The sequence below is a fragment of the Oryzias latipes genome, chromosome 1, assembly GCF_002234675.1.
Source record: "Oryzias latipes chromosome 1, ASM223467v1".
Classification (NCBI taxonomy): domain Eukaryota; kingdom Metazoa; phylum Chordata; class Actinopteri; order Beloniformes; family Adrianichthyidae; genus Oryzias; species Oryzias latipes.
Window position 1 is genome coordinate 36,716,195 of NC_019859.2, and position 26,616 is coordinate 36,742,810.

Genomic DNA, 26,616 nt, shown 5'->3' on the forward strand with positions numbered 1-26,616 from the left:
CCAGGGGCCTCATCCACAGATTTCAGTCCAAACACAGAAAGGACGTCTTCCTAACAGCTGAGCTGTGAATCCGGCGTGGAGCGTGTGGCGTTCTGCAGCGGCGGATCACAAATCATCAGCAGACGGGTGCTGGAAGCTGTTGGGCGTCTGCGAGAAACAAAGTGTCCGTCAGAGTCTGTGAGGCCGTCAGGCCGCATGTCAGCGATGGCTCTGATGTCCGGGGGGGGGGTGTTCAGTCTGACGTCTTAGTGAGAATCCTGAAATCATTTTTCTACCTACTTTACATCGCTGACAGTTGGCTGACTCTGCTCTGCAGGGGACTCCACTTAGAAGCAGAGGGGCCAAAGGTCACTCGGGGGGTGGAGCTCCTGGACGGGGTGAAGCCCGATCCGCTTTGTGGGCCTCAGCGTGGCAGTTTGTCACTTCCACATGGAAATGCTTCTGATTCTTCACGCATGGTGAGCGGCGGCGGCGGCGGTGCACAAACATTGTGGCCTTTAAAAGTCCGATTCCCAAACTGAGGAGACTTTACGAGACTCTGCAGATTTACTGGCTGCTCCCCTCAGGCCCAGAGAAATGCGTGGAGGCCGCTCCTCTTCTGATGGAGGCGCCGCGCCGCTCCTGAAGGTCTCAGAGTTCGTTAACCTCCGTCTACTTTTGGAGCGGGCATGAAAGCGGCAGCGGCTGCAGGTCAGCGGCTGCAGGTCAGCGGCTGATCTGAGGTCAGCTATAAGGTGGAGCCACTGGAAGCTGCTGCTGCCCCCGCTTTCATGACCTGATCTCCTCCCTGTGGTCACCAGGACAACGACGCTTATCCCAGGCACGTTAACGTTGGGAGTGGGGTCATCTGGACCCCACAGGACAGCCTGAGGGTTGGACGCACGTTTGATTCCAACATCACGGCTGGAAACTTTCTGAGCTGTCAGATGAAGAATCATCTGACAGGTTCGGCGTAATCCTGCATGTTTGCAGATTAGTGAGCGTCCCAGTGAGGTTTGCTGGAAGCATTCTGCTGAAACAGATACCCCACCCCCCCATGCATGGGTCATAAACACATCTGACCCTCAGGGGAGCCCCCACCTCCCTGTGAGGGAGTCCATGATGAGTTTCTCTGGAGGTTTTGGTTCTGCACACAGCTCTCGTGTCCTCATGTCCGCCGGACTCCTCGCCGGCGTTCCTTCCTGAGGTGAAGGCTCAACTCTTCCTGCCGCATTCTCAACTCTTCCTGCTGCATTCTCAACTCTTCCTGCCGCATTCTCAACTCTTCCTGCCGCATTCTCAGCTCTTCCTGCCGCATTCTCAGCTCTTCCTGCCGCATTCTCAGCTCTTCCTGCCGCATTCTCAGCTCTTCCTGCCGCATTCTCAGCTCTTCCCGCCGCATTCTCAGCTCTTCCCGCCGCATTTTCAGCTCTTCCTGCCGCATTCTCAGCTCTTCCTGCCGCATTCTCAGCTCTTCCTGCCGCATTCTCAGCTCTTCCTGCCGCATTCTCAGCTCTTCCTGCCGCATTCTCAGCTCTTCCTGCTGCATTCTCAGCTCTTCCTGTCGCATTCTCAGCTCTTCCTGCTGCATTCTCAGCTCTTCCCGCCGCATTCTCAGCTCTTCCTGCTGCATTCTCAGCTCTTCCTGCCGCATTCTCAGCTCTTCCTGCCGCATTCTCAACTCTTCCTGCCGCATTCTCAGCTCTTCCTGCCGCATTCTCAGCTCTTCCTGTTGCATTCTCAGCTCTTCCTGCCGCATTCTCAACTCTTCCTGCCGCATTCTCAGCTCTTCCTGCCGCATTCTCAGCTCTTCCTGTTGCATTCTCAGCTCTTCCCGCCGCATTCTCAGCTCTTCCCGCCACATTCTCAGCTCTTCCTGCCGCATTCTCAGCTCTTCCTGCTGCATTCTCAACTCTTCCTGCCGCATTCTCAACTCTTCATGCCGCATTCTCAGCTCTTCCCGCCGCATTCTCAGCTCTTCCTGCTGCATTCTCAGCTCTTCCTGCCGCATTCTCAACTCTTCCTGCCGCATTCTCAGCTCTTCCTGCCGCATTCTCAGCTCTTCCTGTTGCATTCTCAGCTCTTCCCGCCGCATTCTCAGCTCTTCCTGCTGCATTCTCAGCTCTTCCTGCCGCATTCTCAACTCTTCCTGCCGCATTCTCAGCTCTTCCTGCCGCATTCTCAGCTCTTCCTGTTGCATTCTCAGCTCTTCCTGCCGCATTCTCAACTCTTCCTGCCGCATTCTCAGCTCTTCCTGCCGCATTCTCAGCTCTTCCTGTTGCATTCTCAGCTCTTCCCGCCGCATTCTCAGCTCTTCCCGCCGCATTCTCAGCTCTTCCTGCCGCATTCTCAGCTCTTCCTGCCGCATTCTCAGCTCTTCCTGCCGCATTCTCAACTCTTCCTGCCGCATTCTCAGCTCTTCCTGCCGCATTCTCAGCTCTTCCTGTTGCATTCTCAGCTCTTCCCGCCGCATTCTCAGCTCTTCCCGCCACATTCTCAGCTCTTCCTGCCGCATTCTCAGCTCTTCCCGCCACATTCTCAGCTCTTCCCGCCGCATTCTCAACTCTTCCTGCCGCATTCTCAGCTCTTCCCGCCGCATTCTCAACTCTTCCTGCCGCATTCTCAGCTCTTCCCGCCGCATTCTCAGCTCTTCCCGCCACATTCTCAACTCTTCCTGCCGCATTCTCAGCTCTTCCCGCCGCATTCTCAGCTCTTCCTGCTGCATTCTCAGCTCTTCCTGCCGCAAATCTAGATTTGATCAAATCAACTCAGGGAGGCGGACAGATTTAGCGTTCTAAAGCCTTTTTAAAACAGGAAGTCTGAAACAAAAGCCACAAAAATGGGATAGAAAGGAAATGAAAGAGACATTAAGGCAGTGGGGGTCTTGTTTTCTATGGGGGGACGTTTCTGCCACGTTCCACACAAAACTTTCTAAGTTGCAAATGAAAATATAAAATATTTGCTTTCAAATACTTTTTAGTAAACGGCGTATTATAGCTTTTCTACCATTTAGATTTTATTTTTGCTTTTTCAATTTTTTCTCTCAAAATGTTTAATTTTTCTTTCAAAAACAAGACCATTTATGTCAGAGATTGGATCCAATCAGATCGTTCGGAATGAACCAATAGTTTAGGAATCGGATGTTGTTAAAATAAAAGCGTTACGCGATCCTTCATCAGAGGAGTCATGTGACTCTGAGACGGACCAGCATCTCCAGAGTCTGCCAGACAGAATTCCGACCTTCATCATCAGAAAAACCTGTCTGAGGAAGTTCTGATGAGAACCAGAACCAGAACCTCCTGCTGCAGCTCCACAGGCGCCTGTCAGAGCTCATCATTTGGGTCCTCAGGGAGGAAGGAGAGGACACTTGATAGGAGACGTCCTGGTTCTCCTGAGGTCATCCTAAAATCATTAGAGAGCTGAGATATTTGGACTTTCACAGATTGTCACCCGTTGCTTCTTCACAAGTCCTCCTGTTGCCACCTCCATCATCCAATCATCACTCGGCTTTTCGGCTGCAGCTGGCCGCTCTGAATTTGACAAATTATCTTTCACTGTGTTCTCAGTTCACACCAGCCGGCTAATCTTAGTTTGGGAGGCATTCTGGTCAACGTAGTCCCTCGTTGCTACGGTCAGTCCCAGCCCCAGTCCCCTGACCGACACTCACGCCTCTCAGGCTGATGAGTTCAGGTCTTGGTTTTCTCCGTTGTACGGACGACAAACTCGCCGGATGTTCTGGAAAAGAGAAACGGCCCCAAAATCCAGTCTAGAGTGGCAAACGGACACAGCAGAGAACAGACGTGTTCTGCTGCTGAGCTTCTCATGACATCAACAGACTGTCTGCTCTGACAGAAGCTGCAGCAGAAACGGTCAGCGGCGTCATCCAGACCTGCACCGTTATAGAAAACACTTCATGCAACAGTGGGATCTGCTTTCCTGCAGCTAAAAATAACGCTGGGCATTGTTCTGTGGAGGGGTCATGAGTGGGTACTGTGGGGGTCTCCATGCACACTATGTACTGTGGGGGTCTCCATGCACACCATGTACTGTGGGGGTCTCCATGCACACTATGTACTGTGGGGGTCTTCATGCACACATGTACTGTGGGGGTCTCCATGCACACTATGTACTGTGGGGGTCTTCATGCACACATGTACTGTGGGGGTCTCCATGCACACTATGTACTGTGGGGGTCTCCATGCACACATGTACTGTGGGGGTCTCCATGCACACATGTACTGTGGGGGTCTCCATGCACACATGTACTGTGGGGGTCTTCATGCACACATGTACTGTGGGGGTCTCCATGCACACTATGTACTGTGGGGGTCTCATGCACACTATGTACTGTGGGGGTCTCCATGCACACATGTACTGTGGGGGTCTCATGCACACTATGTACTGTGGGGGTCTCCATGCACACATGTACTGTGGGGGTCTCCATGCACACATGTACTGTGGGGGTCTCATGCACACTATGTACTGTGCGGGTCTTCATGCACACATGTACTGTGGGGGTCTCATGCACACTATGTACTGTGGGGGTCTCCATGCACACATGTACTGTGGGGGTCTCCATGCACACATGTACTGTGGGGGTCTCATGCACACTATGTACTGTGGGGGTCTTCATGCACACATGTACTGTGGGGGTCTTCATGCACACCATGTACTGTGGGGGTCTCCATGCACACCATGTACTGTGGGGGTCTTCATGCACACTATGTACTGTGGGGGTCTTCATGCACACATGTACTGTGGGGGTCTCCATGCACACCATGTACTGTGGGGGTCTCCATGCACACCATGTACTGTGGGGGTCTCCATGCACACATGTACTGTGGGGGTCTCCATGCACACCATGTACTGTGGGGGTCTCCATGCACACCATGTACTGTGGGGGTCTCCATGCACACCATGTACTGTGGGGGTCTCCATGCACACCATGTACTGTGGGGGTCTCCATGCACACCATGTACTGTGGGGGTCTCCATGCACACCATGTACTGTGGGGGTCTCCATGCACTCCATGTACTGTGGGGGTCTCCATGCACACCATGTACTGTGGGGGTCTCCATGCACACCATGTACTGTGGGGGTCTCCATGCACACCATGTACTGTGGGGGTCTCCATGCACACCATGTACTGTGGGGGTCTCCATGCACACCATGTACTGTGGGGGTCTCCATGCACACCATGTACTGTGGGGGTCTCCATGCACATAGCGGGACGTTCTCTGGGTCCGTTTGCTGCTCAGCAGTTGATGCTTCAGTCTGAGGGGGGCAGAAAAAGATTTCAACGTTCAAATGAACAAAATACGCCTTTGTTTGGTTTTTCTGACTTCTGTCTGTGATTTTTCCGTTCATCTTTGTTCTCTACTCCTCTTCCTCTTTAACAGAAGCAAAAATGGCCGACTTTACCCAGAATGCTTTGTTCTCTCTGCTTTTACTGAACTGTTAAATCTCTGACAGATTCTTCTTTAACTGCTCTTCCTTCAGGTTCTTCTTCTTCCTCATGGGCTTTTTCTTCATCGCTGCTGGTTTCTCCTCATCCTCGCAGGTTTCGCTGCTTCAGCTCAGAATCTCTCAGTCCATCCGGATCCACTTGGTTCTGTTTTCCTCTCATGAAGGTCTTTTCTATCCGTGTTTGTGGATCTTCTGCTCGTCTCTGTGAGAACCGGCTCAGAAATCTGGATGTTTCCGTCCTTTGATGCTCCAGCTCAGGCGTGTCAGAATGTGAGGAATGTGACGTGGCGTTCCAGGCCGGAAACCGGAGCGCCGCAGTGATTCAGCAGCTAAATTGATCCTGACATCCACGCAGTGACTGATGGCATTCCCTCCAGAGTCCGTGTGTGCGGCTGCAGGGGTGATAATCAGCGGTGGCTGCGGGGGGGCTCTGTCCCATTTGCTCCTCCTCACCCCCCCCCCCCCCCTTTCTGCGCACACCTCCTCTGTTTTTCCCTCTCAAACTTGACCCGGGCTTCAGTTTAGCTTCGGAGAAGCCCCCCTCTGGTTTAGCGAAGCCTGGGGAGGACGGGGAGCAGAGGAGGCGTTTGTGGAGCAGCTCGCCGGGACAGGAGGCCCACGGGGCGGTGCTGCTGCCGCCGCCGCTGCAGCTGTCAATCAGGGGGGTCCGGGTGGAGGGGGCTCTGCTGTTCCTCTTATCATCTGTCTGCTCCCTCAGAGGACAGGAAACAGAGCCTCGTCGGGCTGTCCGGTCTCTGGACGGTGCCGGCTGTTTTTGAGGTGGAGCAGTGACGGCTGCAGGTGGTGCTGGGGAGCCCGGGAGCCCGCCTGCTGGGGAGCCCGTCTGCTGGGGAGCCCGTCTGCTGGGGAGCCCGTCTGGTAGGGAGCCCGCCTGCTGGGGAGCCCGTCTGCTGGGGAGCCCGTCTGCTGGGGAGCCCGTCTGCTGGGGAGCCTGTCTGGTAGGGAACCCGTCTGCCGAGCCCAAGCAGTCCAGAGAGGCCAGAGGAAAATGCTGGGAAAAGGTCAAAGTGGAGGATACCCCCCTGAGATGAGTGAGACCCTTCAGAGGTAAGAGGACATGACAGAGACACAACTGAAGCGCAGCCGCAAACCGCAGCCGCAGCCGCAAACCGTGACAGGAGATCAGACCTGTGATCTCCTGCTTTAATTTAAAAAGAAAACCACGCAGAGAAAATGCAGATTTATGTGTAAAAATGGGAAAGTAAAAAGAAAAGTCCAACTGTCCGGCTGCTTCAAATATTGATGGAAGGAAAGAAGAAACTGTCATTTTTAAAGAATAAAGACAAACTTAGTCTAAATGTGGACATAATTCAAAATTCTAAAATGATTTTTAAACATTTGTGTTGTTTAATTTGATTTAAAAGATATTGAATCCATTCTATGTAAATGCTGGAATTCTAGCTGCAGGTTTGATTTCCTTTTTAGGTCATGTTAGGTCATTTACACTGTAAAAAAGTCAAATACATTTCTTTTATTTCCGCTGATTTATTTATTTAGTACATGAATAGTTTCATGCCATGAAATAAGAGAATAAAGCAGAACATTTACATTGAAAAGAACAGCAAATCGAGCGGCGAGGTGGAAGAAACTAGAATTAACTAGAATGTCTGATTTTCTGTTTTCTCAGACAAATATTCTTATCAAGACAGTTTTTAACAGCAAAGGAATCTCAAAATAAAAATGTCTCAGTAAAGTGAATTTTCTTCATAAAATAAAAACAATTTTTGCAGATTTTCTGCTAATTTGGAGAAAACATTCTAATGCAGGAAGCCGTTTGGACGTTTTTCTTCAGTTTTTGCAGATCTGATTCTCATTTGAACAAAACCTGGAAATCTTCTGTTTTCCACAGAATTCAAAGGTAAAACATCATGACCGGGATCTGAAGGCTTCTTTCTTTGACTGATATTTCTTTACGTGCACGTGACCCGGTGCTGTGGGTCACACGCCTGAAACTAGAATTTTAGTAGAAAAAGTTCTGCTGAAGAAGTTTGGGAGTTTTGTGGGTGTGTCTGGGTCGGGTTCGGCGCCGTCATCAGACTTGGTTCTGATGCCTTTTTTAGATCATGCAGAAGGTTGGACTGTTAGCCTCTAGAACGTCTCATTCATGAATGCTTTGGCTGGAAAGCGGCGTTCTAAGAACATTTTTTAACAGATATCAGCAGCCTAACGTTGTAAGTCTCAGTGTTCTGCTGCAGAAAAGAGTGAAACCGTGAAAAACCTGGAGGGAAAACACTGCAGACGGACGGAATGATGTGAAGCAGAACAGGAAACTGAAACTAGAACGTTAGTTCCAGAGGAAATCTGGCTCCGGGCGACGGCCAAGCGGCAGCTTGTGTCAGGCTTGGATGGATGCAGCTTTCTGTGCTCATCTCTGTTGTGCCGCTGCAGGTTTTGCTTCTTCCTCTGATTCTTGTTGGGCTTTCCTGCTGGCTATTCTACTCCAACCAGCCGACTTACAGCTTCAACCATCAAAGCTCGTTTCATTCAGTGTCTGCTTCATGTAACACAAACACACAACGTGTCCCGGGTCAGTTATCTCTGGGGGGCAAAGGGCCACGGCTCATGAAAGGGACTTTAATTCTTTAAAACCTTTATGATACACAAAGGAACTGTTAGACCCCCACGGATGAGTTAAACGAGAATTACATGACTGATTTATAAAACTGCAGCTCTAAAAAACCAAGTGTTTATCAAATACTAGAATAAGAATCTTTTTTATTTATTTATCTTTTTTTAAATCCCAGCCTATGAAGCCAAAAAGGCCTGTGTCATAGAAAATCAACTTTCTTGAGCTTTTATGGGTTTTATACTCTTCATTCCTCACAAAAACATCCCCAAAGTGATATTTTGATCCATTCATGCATTTCTGAGTATTCCTCTGAAGACCTGTCATCTGAGCTCCAGCCCCTCCCAACCCACGAAAACTAGTGGGTCCTCACATTGTGACATCACAAAGTGAGGACCCGCCCCTTCCAGGAAGAGTCTGTGCTGAAAGGCGGAGCTTCAGAGGTCAAGTCGTCTCACTTCCAGGTAGGAAGATGAGCTGTGAAAACATCTCATATTTCATTAAAACGTAGTGTTCCAAAGGGCATATTGATTACACATATGGAAATAGTTTCCTCTGAAAGGGTTAAGAAAAGCAGGATATGGACCCTCAATATGAACGTGTGTGAGGGGAGGGGCTTGTCAGACTGTGGTGACCTTTGCATGGCGGTCCTGAAGCCGATCCTCGGCTTCTGAATGGAGCAAACGGTTTCCGTAGCAGAAGCTTCTGAGGGGCAAATGGGGCAAAAACATGATCATAAAAGCTGGACGATCCGTTGGTTTGAATCCACAAAATCTCATTTTTAAATATGGCTGGATGGCTACATAAACTAAAGGTGAAGCCTGGCTTTTCCTTCAGAAATAAATCCTGCTTTTCACTCAGAGCTCATTAAGGTCTGGCAGCAGCAGCTTTTTAAAGCTCTGATAGATTATGGAGATGTTCTGGACATGAACGCCTCGTCCACTTGTCTTCAGAGCCGAGTGGATCTCTGAAGTCCTGGAGGACTCTGGTCCATGAGGCGCTGCTTGCTTTGGTCGCCTCGTATCTCTGTTCTCCACTATAAAGAACCACCAGAGACTCTCTTACGCTTTCATGATGTTTTTCATCTTCCTCATGTTTGGACTGAATTGGGGAGACCAGCCTTCCATTTCTCTGCTGCCTCTGCCAGAACTCTCTCCAAACCTCGCTGAAATTGTCCGGACTTGTTTCATTTTGAGCTTTTGGTTCCTCTCTGTGTTCCAGAGGAAGAGAGTCCGTCCGTTGGCGTCTCTGTTTTTCATCTGGTCCTGTCAGCGAGTGCAGCCTGCATCTCTTGAACGTTCTCGTACTGTTTTGCACTTTTGCCGAACTGTTTTCCCTCCACTTCAACTTTTAATCTTGTATTGTAAGAATTCCAACCTTATTGGGTTATTTTATTTTTATTTGGTTCAGGAGCTTTTCCTTCTTTACTGAGATGAGTTTTAACCAGGGACAAGCGCTGGGGGGAGGCAGGTGAATCAGTGCCTCACCTGTCATTAGCCTCCCCTGCCACCACGAATTGTATTTTACGTCTCTCCTGTGGGTCCCAGCAGACCTGGCAACCCGGCAGCAATCCCATGTGAAGTGAGCTGATTGTCCCTGTCGCTGCCCGATCTGTAACACTTTTAGTTTACGCAGCGTATGCTAACAATGTGACGTCCCTGGTTGGAGGATGGACATTTATAAAGAATGAAGCTCTATGCTGCATTTCTGAGTTTTCTTTATCCAAATCGCTGTGAAGCAGGAGCAGATGATAAAAAGGCAGTTTGGAAAAGATTATGTTTGTGACGTAGAAGATCCTGTGGGCGGGGCCACAGTCTCCCTGCTCCGCCCCGTTCTGATGTATCCACCTGCAGACAAACAGATCCAAGAACGTCTTTGTTTTCCTGGAATCTGGATCTACGATGATGCTGCCATGTTTGCTGCTCAGCTAATGTTAGGCTGGGGGTGTGAGGGGCTGTAAACTAGGAAGGCTTTGGAATAGATCAGAAGATGATCAGACTTTAAGCCCCCCCCCCAAGAAATAAAGGAAAGAAAAGGCATCTAGAGCTCCTCTGCAACACATCCTAAACATCAAATGATATTTTCTTGTACAAAAGCTTCTATGTTGTAGAAGAAGTCATTAACTGTGTCTGAATCCCCCCCACCCCTAAAAAACTAGATAGTGGACTATGTAGTGCCCTGGATTTAAAAGCATTTTGGACACCACCCTCACTACCTATTTTAACGGCAGATCGATTTCACGAAGTTAAAATCTAATTATTATGAGCGTTTTGAAACGATTGTTTATGAGTTCACTGTCTGCTGAAGAAATGTATGTAAATGCATTTTTAGGGCTTAAATGTTTCCGATGCAATGCATTGTGGTCCATATTCGCCGGTCTAGGGAGCATCGATGCACACTGGTTTTTCACAGGGACTTCTGGGAAATTTCTAGGGCTCTGGATTTTGGAATTGTAGATTCAGACAGAATAGAATGGGGAACGCGCTATAACATGCACTATGCGGGGGTTGGGGAGGGAATTCAGACACAGTCACTGTGGTTTCATGGGATGTCATCTCTAATCTTCATGTTTCTCCTTGAACTGGGGCTTCAGTTACTTTCTCAGCACCAGCTGCCAACCAAATTTAAATGACACCCCAGCTGCCACCAAACAGCCAAATATTAGGGCGGGAAAGCGTGGAGCCCCCCCCCCCCACCTGTCCTCAGAGCGACCACGTGCAATCTGAGAGGCAGGACGGCGCTTATCACTCACCTGATTAATCATAATCACTAGATAAACTCTGTCTGCTAAACATCCCGTTGACACAGAGGCAACGTCTCGCCGTTTTTGGAACCTATTTTTATCCCGTGACATGTTTACGTGTTCATGGAGTCACCAGGCAACAGCGTCAGCTGCTCTTTGGGCTTTGACTGTATCAGATGGTTAATCTAATGTCAAGCCCACTAAACTTTGTAGGGTGTTAAGATGGTTTAAAGTGTGTTAGTGAAGGCGCTCTGCTGGGACACGGTGATAAATGTCTGCCGGAGTCGCCGGGAAATTCCTGCTTTGACCCTTTTTTCCTGGTGGCTAAAGAGGTTTTGACGGTCCCGGTTTAAGAGGATTTCATGGCCGACGTGAAGGAGGACGTCGGGTTGTCCAGCGGAGACAAACGTGTGCGGGAACGACCAGTCTCAGTGAGGCGGCGTTCCTTCAGCAGCGACCGTCCGTTCAGCGGGACGCTGCTTCAGGGGAAGAGCAGCTACCTGCAGGAGGAACCGACTGTGGTACATGCCCCCCCCCCCCCCCCCCTCCTGGGAGCGTGTGGGTAGGTGAGGGGGGGCTGTTGCAGTCAGAATTAATATATAACTTAACAACTCAGCGATAGTACCGTCAGGGGTATTGGATAGCAATGTGCGCTATCTGCTGCTGCTGTGCGCCCGGCGGCTGCCAGCAGAGCCAGCAGGTGAGCGGGACAGCTGCTGGGCGCGCTCAGTGGCGGTCACCTTGTGGGCCTGAACCAGCAGAAGGGGGGGTCCGCTGTCACGAGTGTGTCAGGACAGACAGATGATTGTTGCAGGTTTACTTTTTGTTAGGTGTGGCAGTGTTTGAAAAGTTACCAAGAACTTTTTTTAATTTAACATCTTATTAAAACTGTGATACTTTTCCAAAATGTTAATCCAGAAATGTGGCCGGGATTAGAACCAGACTACGTAACAACCTCATTTGTTGACGGGTTGGGGTTAGATTCTTTTCTCCTCCATTTTTAAACGCTTTGGAGCGTCTGATCCAGAAGAAAACCAGGAAAGAATCCAACCTGGTCTGTTCTTCGTCTGATGGATCTAAAGTGGAGCTGCAGCCGTTTGAGTTTTGGGGCTATTTTCAGTGATGAGTCATGGAAAGGTGTGTGATGAGTCATGGAAAGGTGTGTGGGTGAATGAATCACCGTCAGCTTTACATAACTCTCCCCAGCAAAGTGGCTCCGCTTCTGCAAACACCATCCTCTGTTTTTCTGCTCACTTTTCTTTGTCTTCAGCTCTGCCGTTTGTGTAGAAATGATGGAGAGGACAAACACTGACTTCTACCACAGTCCGCCTGAATTCTTGAGTCTGATTGGCTGCTGGGTGTGCACTAAGAAGTGATAATCCACAGTGATAACCGCACGCCTAACAAAGTAGTTCCGGTCACAGTTCTTTATTCTATATCACTGAGCCGCACCACGTAACAAATAGTCCACTTTTGGCTAAAAAAGGAGAAAAAAGGACTAATAACTGGTTGAACATTGATGTATTTTGTGAGGTATAAGCGGGTTCATGGCAGACGACGTTCCACATCAAATGATCGAAATGATTCCACAGGGGTGATGACTGTGGAGGAGCACGTTCACACCAAACACAGACTTTCACCTGCTGTGGTTCCGGTTCCTGCTAAACGTCTGGACTGAGCTGTTTGAAGAACCAATTGAACGTTTTATTCCTCATTTCAGTCCATTTTCCAGCAGATCAGCCTTTTCTAAAAAGGTTTCCTCTGGTTTTAACATGAGAAAATGTTTGCCGTCCAGTAAATGTAGATTTTTGAGAGTCCGGATCTTTAGCGAGGAAAGGTTACGGCCCCTTCCTGTTCCTGGCCACTGCGTCAGCCGCTCCACCACCATCACCACAGGTCAGAGGTGGATGGGGGCGTGAATCCCAACGGGAAAAGTCGGCTGTGATGCACAAACAAAAGCAGAACATTACTGTCCTCCCTTACAGGTTGAAGGTCAGGCATGCTAATGGACCACCAAAAATAGGCCCCATGTGAGTGCGGGGGGCCCGGCCGGCCCCCGGTTGTCGTGAGGTCAAGACCCGTTCTGAAGAGCTTCCTGTCAAATGAACGCGGGGCTAATCAACTGCACCTCAGGGAGGACAGGGGGGCATAACGGACTCCTCCAGCCAGTGAAGCATCGAGGCTTCCAGCAGCCTGAACTGACGAGCGTTAGAGCCCGTGAGTTTGTGCAGCCGCTCCACCACAGCTGTCAGTGTGAAGACATAAGGGCTGCAGGCTTCATGCACTTTGCTTGGTGCAGGTTTTCCAAAACATTCCTCGTCCTGGACGTCCTCAGTAGTTGCGCGCCTTTTTGAATGTTTGTTCACTATTTCTGCTAATTTACCTTTAAAGCAGTTTTTGTGCTTGATATTCATCTTCAGTATATTAGACAATAATTCCATCATCGACCTGAAACTCCAAAATAGCTTGAATGAAGGGTCATTTTCAAGAGAAGCTAAGAGAAAATGGTTTTTATGTTTTGAAACAGAGATAGTAGAAAAAAAGAAAATGAATGGGAAAAGGAAGGGAGAGACGTCTAATTGAGCAGGTGAAGCTGCTCTGAACGACAGAAAATGTTCTGACGGTTCATTCCCAACTGAAAATCACCTCCATGTGTCTCTTGTTCTTCTTGTTTTACATCTTTGACATCTTTCCGTTAAATGTTGAATAAAAACTATACTAATGGTGGGTCGGCGTCATTCCTGTTGTAAATATGTGATGTCATTGGAAAACACACCTGTGAGTTCAGACACTAAAGTTTGAACAGAAGCTCAGTTCCCTAAATCCTGCTTTTCTGCAGCCTTTCAGAATAAACTATCCATACAGTATATATAATAATACCTTTGGAACACTAAAGAACGATTTTTAAAGAAAGTAGTCAGTTATTTTCCCTGCTTATTTTCCTACCAGGAAGTAAGACAACTCAGTCTCTGAGGCTCCGCCTTCCCTCCTTGTGGTGCCGCCCATTTGATGACATCATCCTAGAGCCCGGCTTGGCAGTGTGTCAGCGTTTCTCCCACGGAAAACAAACATCAGAACTTTTATTGTTCATAGAAAAGGAAAGCGTTTAGCCGATCACCGCTAGCTCCACTGAGAAAGTGGGCGTGTCTGTTAGCCTGGGGGCGGGGCTGACAAACTCTTCCTGGCAGGGGCGGTTCCTCACTTTGTGATGTCACAATGTGAAGACCCGCTCGTTTTCGTGGATTGGGAGGGGCTGATTTTTAGAGGAATACTCAGAAATGGGTGAACAGATCAAAAAACCTCTTTGTGGATGTTTTTGTGAGGAAAGAAGATTATAAAATACTTAAAAGCTCAGAAAGTTGATTTTACATCATACAGGCCCTTCAAAACAAAGCTAGAAATCCACATGAACTGTTTCAGTGAAAGAGGAATCAGTTGTTCTGAGCAGGAACGTTTCAAGTTGATCTAAAATTGAACATTTCTAACATTTGGTTGTTGAGGCATTTTAAAACCAACATATGCTTTTATTTAGAAAGTACATTATATAGTCATCGTTATTGGCCGCAGCTTTTTCTCCCCGCTGGCCGACAGAAGGATATTTTTCTCTTCTTTGGGTTTTTCTGGATTTTCGGGCACACAGTGATGGTCCAACTTTGAGTGGAAATGCTCACCTGAATGGCCTGGACCGCTCTAGACCGGACCGGACCGTACCATAGATATGGAGTTATTTCAGTCTCAATAATCAGAAATGCACACAACCGGTTTTACAAATACACACGCTCCGATTCACAAATGTCATTTTATGCAAACGTGAAAAATAAATTCGGAAATACACACCCTGTGTTTCACAAACACACACATTGTGTTTCACAAATGCACACTAAATGTTTTACAAATGCACAATAAGTTTTTCTCACAAATGTGCACACTGTTTTTCACAAAAACATTTTAGAAATTCACAATAAATGTATCAGAAATGCACAGTAAGTGCTTCACAAACGTGATTTTTAGTTACACATGTGGTGTGAACTCACAGATCATTCGAATTGCAGACTGTGCATTCAAAATCCCGTTCTCGTTTGTGAATCTCCCCGTGTGTGTGAGAGATTTTTCTACGGTGAATATTGAGACTCATCTGACGGAGCAGGTCAACTAATCTCACCATTGGCTAGTGAATCTGTCAATCAAACTCATCGGGAAAGCAGGCGGGTTCGCTTTTAACCAATCGAATGGCCCCTTACACTCTTCACTCTCAACTGACGAGGGAGGGAGCTGTTCAGCACAGCAGTTGGGAGGACGCGGGCGGCAAACATGGCGGAGAGGTCTTCTGAACGGGATCAGTCTCAGCCCGTAAGTAATGCATTTATTTGATTATTATTCCCTCGTTGTACGTCCTGTAATGTTATTGAATACTAAGTTGAAGCGTTCTCCTTAGCCAAGTGACATGTGTGAATGCTTTATGAGCACTTCAGCCGAGTCGTTTGCAGAGTACCCCCACCGCAAATTAGCTTAGCTTAGCCTGTGCGGTCATATATTTTATGAAAGCGGGGGAGGACTTATGATGGTTTTGTCAAGTTTTATACTTGGCATACCAGCTCTTCACACAACACGAGTAACTACAACCAACCAGGGGCCTCGAGCCGGCTTTTGACTCAAATTGTGCTGCCTGCCCTGAGTGAGAGGGAAGTTTAAGCTAGCGCGTCGGTTCAAGCTAGATATACAGCCAATGTAGGTTCTTAACATGATTCATAAGGAACTAAGGGGAAAAGCATGCCGGATTTACAGCAGCACAGAAAGTTTAATAAAAAGTATTGATTTGGAGACGGGGATTTGTTTAAACACTGATGCTATGCTATGCTAACTAGCTAGTAAGTTAGCTGTTCCGTGTGCTGCCTTTATGTAAACGCGATCCGGGTTAAAGTTAGACAGAGTCTTTTCACAACCCAGACTTTAAGACGGGGTGGATATGTGCAACAAAGTTAATTCATATGACATTCATGAAAACGGCATTTTTTAAATATAACAGACGTGAATCCACTGTTGAATGAAAGAAGCCTCATTAAGTTTCTAACGTTAGAACCCGTATTGTGCTGAAAGCCCTGTGAGATTGTGTCAGAGTGACAGCCACTAAAATCCCTGTATCTTTACTTCCAATGACGTAATGACAAGAATCCCAAACATTATGTTTTTAGGCTGTTTTGTAGTCGATAAGTAGTCACAGAAAGGGTGGATGGGAGAAATCAGCTGTCAACAGTGATTAGAGTAGAAGTTACTGTAAGTATTACACACAGGCTTCCTGTGATCAGTGTCTTGTCTCTGATTTTTTTAAAGCTGTTCTTTACTACAAGCTCAAGTAATCATAGCAAGAGTGTTTTAAAAAATTCCCCTTTCTAATATTTGAAAATTATGTAATTTAATCTCAGACAGCTAAATGATCTAATCCATGTTTGTCCTGTTTTTATTTATTCTCTAGGAATTGCTGAAGCGTGACATCCTAAATACCTTTCTATTCTATTCTATTTGATATTTTATCATCCTATTGTATTACTGTTTTATCAATTGGGAATTTAGCATTTTTGCCCCTGTAAATATCTGTCAGTTAAAAGTATTTGTACTTGTATTCCATAGATCTTGTACCTGAAGATGGCAGACAACTGTGCAGACTTGGCCTTCTTCAGTGACGCTGTGAACGTTTATGGCTTTCCTCTGAGGTATTCATGTTATTCATAAAGAAATCTTTTATTCACATATCAGGCAGGATAAGTACTTGGTTATTTGTACAAAAATAAAATTACTTTTTTTAGACTCCTCTCCATAAACAAAGGCAACTCTAAAACTTTCCCCTCATGAATAACATTTTACCCCCCCTTAACAGTCTCTCTCACCTCAATGTTTTCGCCAGTGATACATGTAACCCACTCCTGCAATTTATCTAACCTAGAAATTCTACTTATTGGCATCATACATAAGAACATTACATTTTAAATTGATGTGTACCGTATTGGCGATGCATTTGTAATTATGTGTTTGAGACATGATTTTCATGTTATTGTCAGGGTGAGAGGAGATCATGGAGGAGAAAATGTGGGCATAGCCGAGTTAATGCTCACAGTACGTAGAACTGACACAAACAGCTTCATTGCAGGAAAAGTGTACACACAATCAACGGTGAGTTGAACCTAGTTTTAGACGCTTTAATATATACATAAAAGTGAATGATGTATTAAAAATAAATCTGACAATATAATATTTCTTTTTGCTTTTTTCCAAATACAGGATTGAGCCCCTCTGGTGTGATGTCTTCATGACTGTTACTGGTTTATATTACAACATCCTGCACTCTCCTGAGGACCAAGACTTGCTCAATATCGGTAACATCACGTATTCTGCTGCCACTATATTTTCCTACCACGCATTCAGGCCAGTTTGGATGTCTTTAGTGACGCGTGGGACAGCCATCCAATCAGGACGGAGCAAAGCATGACACCAAATCAGCTGTGGCAGTTGGGCTTGACCCAGAACCCTGTTTCTGATCCCCGGGTAAATGCTTTATTTCAGTGTTTTTCAACCTTTGTTCTCTTGTTCCACGGTCTGACACCGGACTCTGTGGAAAGCTACACCGCTAAAGACGAGCTTTAGCTGGTATTTTTGTTAGAACTGAGCGACTTTATCAGCAGAATTAAGAACAAGGAAGTGAAAACTTTAACCACTTCTGATTGGTCAGACTGATGACATGTGATTAAGCCTTCAAGAATGATTGGCGGAGACAGTTAAAGGGGCGGGACTTTTCCTTACACAGTTATAGCTGCAGCTAAATCGCGGCACCGTCAACCTTATCAAAATGTATTTTATAGAATTAAATAAACACAAAGAAAAAGTCATTTTAAGATCTTTCATATTCCTAACTTCTCAGTGTTTTGTCAGTGCCTGTTTAGATGAACAAAGAGCTGATTTCCTGGAGATGGGAAATGTTTTTAGATCAGTGAAGTAGGGCAATTACCCACTTCACACTTGACCATCTCCCACGGCACACTAGTGTGCCGCGGCACACACACTGGTTGAAAAACACTGCTTTATTTAATCTCACTGAACTGGACAACTGATTTGTGTGCAGTTCGACTAAAGTGGAAAGTATCAAGAACAGTATAATGAAATCACAATGACTACAAGGAATTTTCATCAAAAATGAATGAAAAGTATTATTGTTGTGTGCTGCAAACTATTTCCCTAAATTGTTTGGTTTTTAAATCAAGTAGGAAGAATAGCACATCTGCAAGTTCAAAATGCATCACAATGCATGGCCTTATGAGCCATCAGCTGTACTAATCTCACTACTTTGTTAAGAGTCACTTATTTGCAAATTAAAAACAGTTATGGAGATATGAGGTCTTCCTGCCAGAAACAATATAAGTCATTATTAGTGGGTCTCTGTTCCTACATAATCTAAAACATTTAAAAAAACAGTGCTGTTCATAAACAGCATCTTTTTTTTTCTTTCTTTTTTTTGTCAGGGTATGCTGGTTCCAGAGATTGAATGGGAGGAGAGTGGATCCATGACTGAACCTCATCCTGGGATCAATGTCCTGGTATGGGACAGTCCTCTTTTGGGTCCACAAATGTTGGAACTGCAAGACGACATCAATCCATTGTGGAATTCAGACCGTTTGGGAGTGGACCTACATCTTTACTGTCCCGTTTGTTTAGAACTTAATTTAGGCAATATAATTACATACAGAAGAAGAGAGACTGAGGGGAGCAAGACAGAGTTCAAATCAATACTGCTGTTTTGTTTAAGGGACTTCATTGTATGTAAGGAAGTTATGAAAATTAGTTCCAGTTTAAATAAAATTCAAATCAGTAGAGATCCCACATTTGCTTAAATTTTGATGTTTTAATCTGTCCATGTTTTCACTGAGTTTTACTCTGCAATAAAGGGTGAATGTTTGCACTTTGTTGTTCTATGACCATCTTTTGTTGTGTAGTATTTAACCAGCTATAAAACCCAGAGAGATGAGGATCTTTTTTGCAAGGGTGACCTGGCCAAGAGGTGTATATGTATATGGTTACCATATAAAATAAATGACATTTGAGTTATTAAAAAAATAAAATTAAGGTCAAGCAAAGTGACTTCGGGCTGAGCAGGGGAGGTGTATATTGGGCGTCTGTGATTGACAGTGAGATGAACCTGAGGTAATGTAGTCCCACTGCGTGGTACGGAGCAAAGTGATGCCAGTTTCTCCACAAAACCTTCTGTGGAAGTTGAAGATTTTTCTCCTCCACCTTCATATGATCCAAACCGTGTCTGAGTGTTGAAATGACGCTAGCATGAACGCTAAGAGAATAACGTACAAACAATCCCGAGTGAAACATTCATTTTAAATCTCATGACCAGTACAGAGTTCGATGGATTCAATGTCAACTGCATTCAACCACTGTTGCCTTGCTCCCAGGTCCACTGAAAAGTTGCACAAGCCAGTAATTTTTGACAACCGAAGGCAATAAACCGACAAGCCATGCTAAGGCTAACACGCTAACGACCGACTGGTCCAGAATCAAATATGGGCGGGGCTTTTGCCACCTACAGAAAGCGTAGAGAAAGTGTAAGGGGCCATTCGATTGGCTAAAAGCGAACCCGCCTGCTTTGCCGATGAGTTTGATTGACAGATTCACTAGCCAATGGTGAGATTAGTTGACCTGCTCCGTCAGATGAGTCTCAATATTCACCGTAGAAAAATCTCTCACACACACGGGGAGATTCACAAACGAGAACGGGATTTTTAATGCACATTCTGCAATTCGAATGATCTGTGAGTTCACACCACATGTGTAACTAAAAATCATGTTTGTGAAGCACTTACTGTGCATTTCTGATACATTTATTGTGAATTTCTAAAATATTTTTGTGAAACACAGTGTGCACATTTGTGAGAAACACTTATTGTGCATTTGTAAAACATTTAGTGTGCATTTGTGAAACACAATCTGTGTGTTTGTTTGTGAAACACAGGGTGTGTATTTCCGAATTCATTTTTCACGTTTGCATAAAATGACATTTGTGAATCGGAGCGTGTGTATTTGTAAAACCGGTTGTGTGCATTTCTGATTATTGAGACTGAATTAACTCCATACATAGAGGACACGAGCGTCCTTCGTGTCTGTCAGAGGCTGTGGCTGCTGTTTCCATCCACAGTCACCATGGCGGTAAAACCTTTGACCTCTAGGCCGTCTCATGGGAGCCAACTCATCCGTTCAGAAAGCAGAGCAGGTGTTTGCTGAGACTTTCTCTACCTTGAGTCTGAGTCTGTCACAACACCAGCATGAAGACAGTCACAACTGTCACAGTGTTTAGGATTATTTTTCCATTTTTGTTCATTTGGCTGCCAGGAGAAATGGATGAACTGTTAGGAACAAGAACAAAAGCTACATGTTTATGAAAAAGTTCAGAGAAACTTCACATGTTTTTTTCTTAGGCTCTATTTTTATGAAACGTGTGTTTGTTTCGTTGTACACGTGAGCAGCATGGGCTCAGTGTTGAAGTCACCGTGACAAACTTGTTTAGGGTTTGATTCCGCTCCTCTTTTCCTAGAATAACCGGACGCTGAGGTTTGGGGGACAGAAGCACATTGAGGTTGAGTCCATGATTGACAGCATGGCAGGCGGTGCGAGTCAGAGAAAGAGGGAGCAGAGAGGAGCGATGGAGGCTTTGGTGGCGGCGTCATCATGTGCACCAATATAGCTGTAAGGTTGCTGGCCGCGCTCTGGGAGGATCGGCCTTTGGCGGTCCGGCGCTGAAGACCAGCAGCGATCCACCGACGCCTGTTTGAGAATGTAATCAGAGAAATTCACGAATAACTCCTCAGCAGCTTCCAGCTGGGAGGAAATTTGCTCTGTAAGAGCGGCAAACGCTAAAAATAACCGTTCCAGAGCTGCTCAGAAAACGGCGGTGAAGCTCGGTTGTCAGAGTGGACCCCACCTTCCCTCGCTGCTCGCGTTACTTCACCTCGGAGTCTTGTGACGCCTCTGACGCTGGAATTTCAGCTCACACACCGGACTCTGATCACATCCGTTTGAGTTGTTCTGGTCTCAGCAGCAGCTTCATTTTCTAAAGATCTGCGACCTTCAGCGCTTAAAGAACCATTCCAGTCGGAGCCGCAACGTTTTATTTTACCCCCGAGGAAAACGGCTTTAGTCATTACATTGTTGCTTTTGTCGTAATACTATTGGTTGAATACTATGAAGTATTCAATACTATAAAGTATTCATCCCATTGTTTTCCTGTTTCTCTTTCTTTATTCTAGTATCTTCTTCCACTTCTTGTCTCTTAACTCGTTCTACAATATTTCATCTATTTTATCCATTGAACTTTTCAAATGTTCAGCTCTTTCAGCTTTTTCCTGCTTTGACTTTTGGTTCTTCAAATCCTTAAACTTTTCCAGATATTCCTGGATTTCCATTAGAATACATGGGGAAATATCTTTTTTGTTATTGTGTTGTTTTCACTTTATTTATGATCAACTTTGATCATTTCTTTACTTATTTTTGTGCCAATTATTCCCCTTTAAGTTTCATTTTCATTCTGCAACATAGCATTCAACCCTGCAGTTTTGTCTGGACATTTCTTTTTTGTATGACAAAAATAGGTATATAAAGACAAATAGCATTTTCTTTAAATGTGAAATTGTTCCTTACTTTTGACAGAGGTTCGTATGACTTCCTTTCAAAATAAGAGACTTCCTGTGCCAGACAGGGTCCCCCCCAGAGCAGAGACTGTTCTCCCACAAAAGGTTTGAAACAACCGAGGACTAAACGGCATTTCACCTGTTCTACTGTAGGTCTACTTTGGCGAGCCGTCCTCCTTTTTCCCACCACCAATCCTGTTAGCCTGAACCAACAGTTGTCAGGAATTTATTGGTGTATGAGAAAAGGTACATTGAGCATATACACTTATTCATATTTTAGCAACTCTCTTCTGGAGTGGATGAAGATTGTGTTTAAAGAGTATTAGTTCTGTTTGAGCTGCTGCTGAGTGGAGCTTCACCCCATAACTGTTAGAAACTAAAACCCATAGAATTCATTTAAGACCCAGTTAAAGACACGGCTCATTGACAATCAGAGCTGTCAACACTAAACCTCCTCTCACTGATCCCCGCGACCATCCCGTCTAGTATGTGTGTATGTGTTTGTACACTTGTCTGGTTTTTTTTCATTTGGTTTAATTTACCTTTAGGTTAACTGCTAAATTCACTTAAAATTATACTGAAAGAATCGTTTAATATATACACTTAATGGTATGTAAAGTGTGATCTTATTTGTATCTTTTAGGGTGATTTTAATATCTATGGCCGGCAGATGAAAAATATGCCTTAGTCTGGCATGTTGACAGGAATGTTCATTACTATGAGCTGTCCCTGGATCCAATAAATACACGGATAAACTTAATTAAATCCATCATTTAGTAACGCCTACTTTTCAACATTACTGTTCTTTTCTTTTTCTTCAGCCAAAGAGCCCCTATAAAGGGCCACATGTGGCTCTTTTACCCCTGTAAAGGGGTAGAAGAAGCACATGTGGTTCTTCTACCCCTATAGAGGGGTAAAAGAGCCACATGTAGCTCTGGAGCCTCCTGTCGCTGACCCCCTGACTGGAAGGTCAGCTCCTCTCAGTTCTGACTATCAGCAAATCCTGCCACACAGAGGGGGGGCTCTTAGCGCTTGTCAGCACACATGGGGTAAAAGAAAACTCCTGAGAGGCAAAAAGGGGCAGAGCGAGTGTTTGGGGAAGGCCAAACCTGCAGTGTGACAGTGTCATGGTTCCCATGTGGGCCCATGTTCCAGAGCACACGGGAGCCACAGCTCCGTAAATCTCTCTCAGTCTGGGGCCTAACACAGGTGGGGCAATAAAACTCTCAGTTGGGTACCAGATCCCTCTTGTCCGGGAACAGCACATAGTTGTTGGGACAGTGTTGAGCGTATCACGTTGGGAGCAGCTGTCATGTCCGCGTTTCCTCCTGACACGGCGCTCGACTTTAACGCCAACGTCCCCACGTTTGTGCCGGGGCCGCCATGAGCCGCCGTTCCCCCGGGCGGCGTTCCTCCCCCTAAGCCTGCCGGGCCTGTCTGCATGTCTTACGGTGCAACTCCTGTTTGTCTGCACCTCGGCGAGCGCACGGCCAGCAGGCTCTCTTTATGCCGCACAGAGCGGCTCCAGTTACCTCACAAACGGCGGTTTATCGTTTGATATGACATCATAAAACGCTCATCCTAAGCATACGACGGACCTTTTTACAAGCAAAAATCAAAGGGGTGGGGGGGCGTACGGGGGGTTTCTAAAGGACAAGATCTGCAGTCTCTGGGGCTGGGAGGCCTCACCCATCGCCATGAGGCTATAAATCATAGCCGCCCCCTTGCAACTGTGCCAAATGTGGAGCCAGGGAAGCTGAGCCCCCCCCATCAACATCCCTCAGAGCTTCGTGGGGAATATGTGTTGACTATGCAGGCCGCCGCAATGCGTCTCATTTGTTGAAAAGTTAAATTAAGGCTCTGGAATGTCAGTAAGTGTTTATACCGTATTAGGGGGTGTCAGGATTGGACACTTTCCCTCCATCTGTGTTGATTCATACACACTCACACACACATCTATATACATACACACACACACACGTATACATATCCACACACACACATCTATATACATATACACACACACACACATATCTATATACATACACACACACACACATCTCTATACATATTCACAAACACATCTATATACATATAAACACACACACATATATATATATATATATATATATATATATATATATATATATATATATAATTACAAACACACACATATATCTATAAATTACACACACACACACACACATATATTTGAATGAAATATAAAACATGGAGCTTTTGGAAAAACAACATTTTAAGGTTCAAATGTGGCCTTTCTCTAAAATTGACATTATGTTGATGAACGTTCTAAAATCAGTCAGTGTTGCCATGCCAACAGCTTCTCCTCTGAGCTCATCAGACCTGCACAGGGCAGTTGTGTGCTGCCACCTTGTGGAGCAGAGCAGAGGAGCAGTTACTTAACACAACGTTGAAATAACAAAGGTCTGGTTTACACACGAAAAAGAAGTTTCCCTTCAATTTTACTTTGTTTAGAAGAAGCTTTGATTTTTGATTTCTTTTTACACATAAAAAAAGAGAATTCTCGTACAACAAGGTTAATCAAAGCACAGAAAATAAAATGATGTGATAGTTTGAGAGTTTTTTTTTTTACATCATCACACACAACACAGAAAAACACAATTAAAACTGAAACAAAACACAACATTTCAACCCCAAAGGTCAACAATGTAAGACATCAGGAAGGTCAGCTTAAACACAACACACTCACAGGCCACCTCTTGAGACACACCTGTCCAAATGCTCATTAAGACAAATGTCTTATCAGCCATTCACACGGCAGCATCTCAATACATTCATGGAGACATGGTCCAGACGGTCAAACCAGCATCAGAATTAGGAAGAACGGTGATGGAAGTGATTTCGAACGTGGTTGTTGGTTACAGACGGGCTGGTTTGAGGATTCCATAAACTGCTGATCGACTGGGATTTTCACCCACAACCATCTTTAGGGTTAACAGAGAATGGTCCTAAAAGAGAAAAAATCCAGAGAGCAGCAGTTCTGTGGATGAAAATGCCTCGTTGATGCCAGAGGTCAGAGGTCAGACTGGTTCCAGCTGATAGAAAGACAACAGGAACTCAAAGAACCACTGGTTCCAACCGAAGTCTGCAGAAGAGCATCTCTTTAAGAACAACCCGTCCAACCTGGAGGCAGATGGGCTGATAGAGAATAATGTCATGTGGATTTGTAATTCTTCCTGTTATACTCATAGATTTTGTCATTTTATGGAAATTGCACCATTTTGATTTCATCAGAATTTTTTGTCCAACTAAACATGGGATGTTTTGATGTTTTTTTTTTCCAGACAGCATTTGACATTTGTGAAAACCGACACAAAGACTCATTTCCTTCCTCAGTGACCTGGATTGGAATCAGGTTAGCAGCTTTGTCCAGCTTTATATAACGATGCCCAGCAGATTGTTGGAAGGTGACTGTGTATTTCAGCTGAAATACTACATCCGTGAGAAGTGTTGGTCCGTGTGCTTTAATGAAGCTCCCGCTTTGACCGTATGTACCGCGTCTGGACCAACACGCTTATTCAGAGTCACAGGTTTGAAACCAATGCTTCAGGACTTGAAATGGGAATGTTTGTTCTTCATTGACTTCCTGATGTGATTCATAAATGCTGGAACTAAATGTGACGTTTCAGCAGCTGCCCACATGAAACAGTAGCCGTATTGATAATGAAGCCTTTTCCCATGAGCCACTGAGAGGAAATGATTGACGGAGGGCGGCTGTGTCTTTGCTGCGTGACGCAGACAGATGCATGGATGTAAATCTGTCTGAATGAAGCTGCTGGACAGGAAGTGGCTGCACGCAAACGCCCAGAGCTCAGCCACATCTGCATCCTCAGAAAAAACACACACTTTCCAAAAAGGGTTTCTAAAAACACAGTGGGACTACACACATGCTTTCTTTTTGTGTTGTTTTAAAAAAAAGAGTAAAAAGGAACAGATTTTTATTCCTGTCATTTCAGAAAAGTGAGTGATAGTGAACATGAATTTTGAACAGCTTTTACGAGGATTTTTTTAAATTAAAAACATTTAGTTTTTACATTAAACATTAAACCCTGTAAAGTTTACTGCATCTAACAATTGTCTAAAAATTCAATTTTTGCTCACAGTAGTCAGTTTGAGATGTAAAACTAGTGTTCAGGAAAAAAACACCTTATTAATGGTCTTAAATTTGATCCATACTTTTTTAACATGGTGTATTATGAAAAGAATAATCAATAACAAATTTAACCTTTGAATACAGCTAGTGGTCATTTAAAACAACAGCAGATGACTTATTCTCACCATAAAGTTTAGAAAATTAGCAAAACGTTTCCCGCCGTAGGAGAAGCTCGTTACTGCCCCTAGTGGAGTGATGATGAACTACAGTGCAGAGAACATGAACTGTTAACGATGGGCTCAACCCTTGTGCTATCTTAGATGACCCCCCCCCCCTTCCATTGACGTGTTCTCCCTACCATGACAAAGGTGGATACAGGTGGAAAGATTTCATGTAATCCATGGACACCAGTGAAGATCACAAATCATTGAAGAAAAAAGGTTCAGAGTACTGTCTAGTGCAGAGGTGGGCACTGAGGGCCGCATTCCTGCATGTTTTCCAGCATACCCTGCTCTGGCATGTTCTAATTGGCTGGACACACCTGAACCAGGTAATCAGCCATGAGTAGGGCAAGACTATCTGGAAATCATGCAGACACACCGGCCCTCGAGGCCTGGAATTGCCCACCCCTGGTCTAGTGGGTCTAGATCAGTGTTTTTCAACCTTTTTTGAGCCACGGCACACTTTAACCTTGACAAAAATCTCGCGGCACAGCAGCATCCAAAAAAAAAAAAACAAAACCAGAAATTCATGGTCTGTATTGATCGACAGCCCCCCCCCCCGCAATCTCACGTGCATTTTTGTGATAATTGTGGCCGGAAAAACAGGAAGTTGCAGATGTTTTTTCTAAGAGATGAAATGAAAGTTAAATTAGAAAATTTAGAAACTGTTTGTTTATTGTGGTTTCAAGGCGTTTCACAAGGACAACTCATTGTGCGCTGGGACACTGGGCCTTTAAGCCAATGCATCATGGGAGATGTAATATAAAAACTGCCGAAAACTTGCAAAAAGACTCGCGTCTCTGAGCTTC

General features: G+C 45.4%; 2 protein-coding genes across 2 annotated transcripts in view; one reads left to right on the top strand and one right to left on the bottom strand.

Annotated features, from left to right (window-relative positions):
- Positions 1-756: 756 nt before the first annotated feature.
- On the bottom strand, positions 757-2,704 carry LOC111947511 (golgin subfamily A member 6-like protein 22). Its single transcript, XM_023955517.1, has one exon. It carries the CDS (start codon positions 2,702-2,704, stop codon positions 1,148-1,150), a length of 1,557 nt encoding a protein of 518 aa, XP_023811285.1. The 3' UTR covers positions 757-1,147.
- A 3,257-nt stretch (positions 2,705-5,961) lies between these two features.
- rbm20 (RNA binding motif protein 20) overlaps positions 5,962-26,616 on the top strand; it is a 63,103-nt gene continuing 42,448 nt past the window's right edge. Inside the window, exon 1 of the mRNA XM_023955558.1 lies at positions 5,962-6,513. Within this exon, the coding sequence (XP_023811326.1) occupies positions 6,455-6,513 (59 nt within the window). The 5' untranslated portion in view covers positions 5,962-6,454. The remainder of the gene's footprint in view (positions 6,514-26,616) is intronic.

Bases quoted from the DNA above. Each gene is read 5' to 3' on its own strand.
- LOC111947511 (XM_023955517.1), bottom strand. From the start codon at position 2,704: ATGCAGCAGGAAGAGCTGAGAATGCGGCGGGAAGAGCTGAGAATGCGG.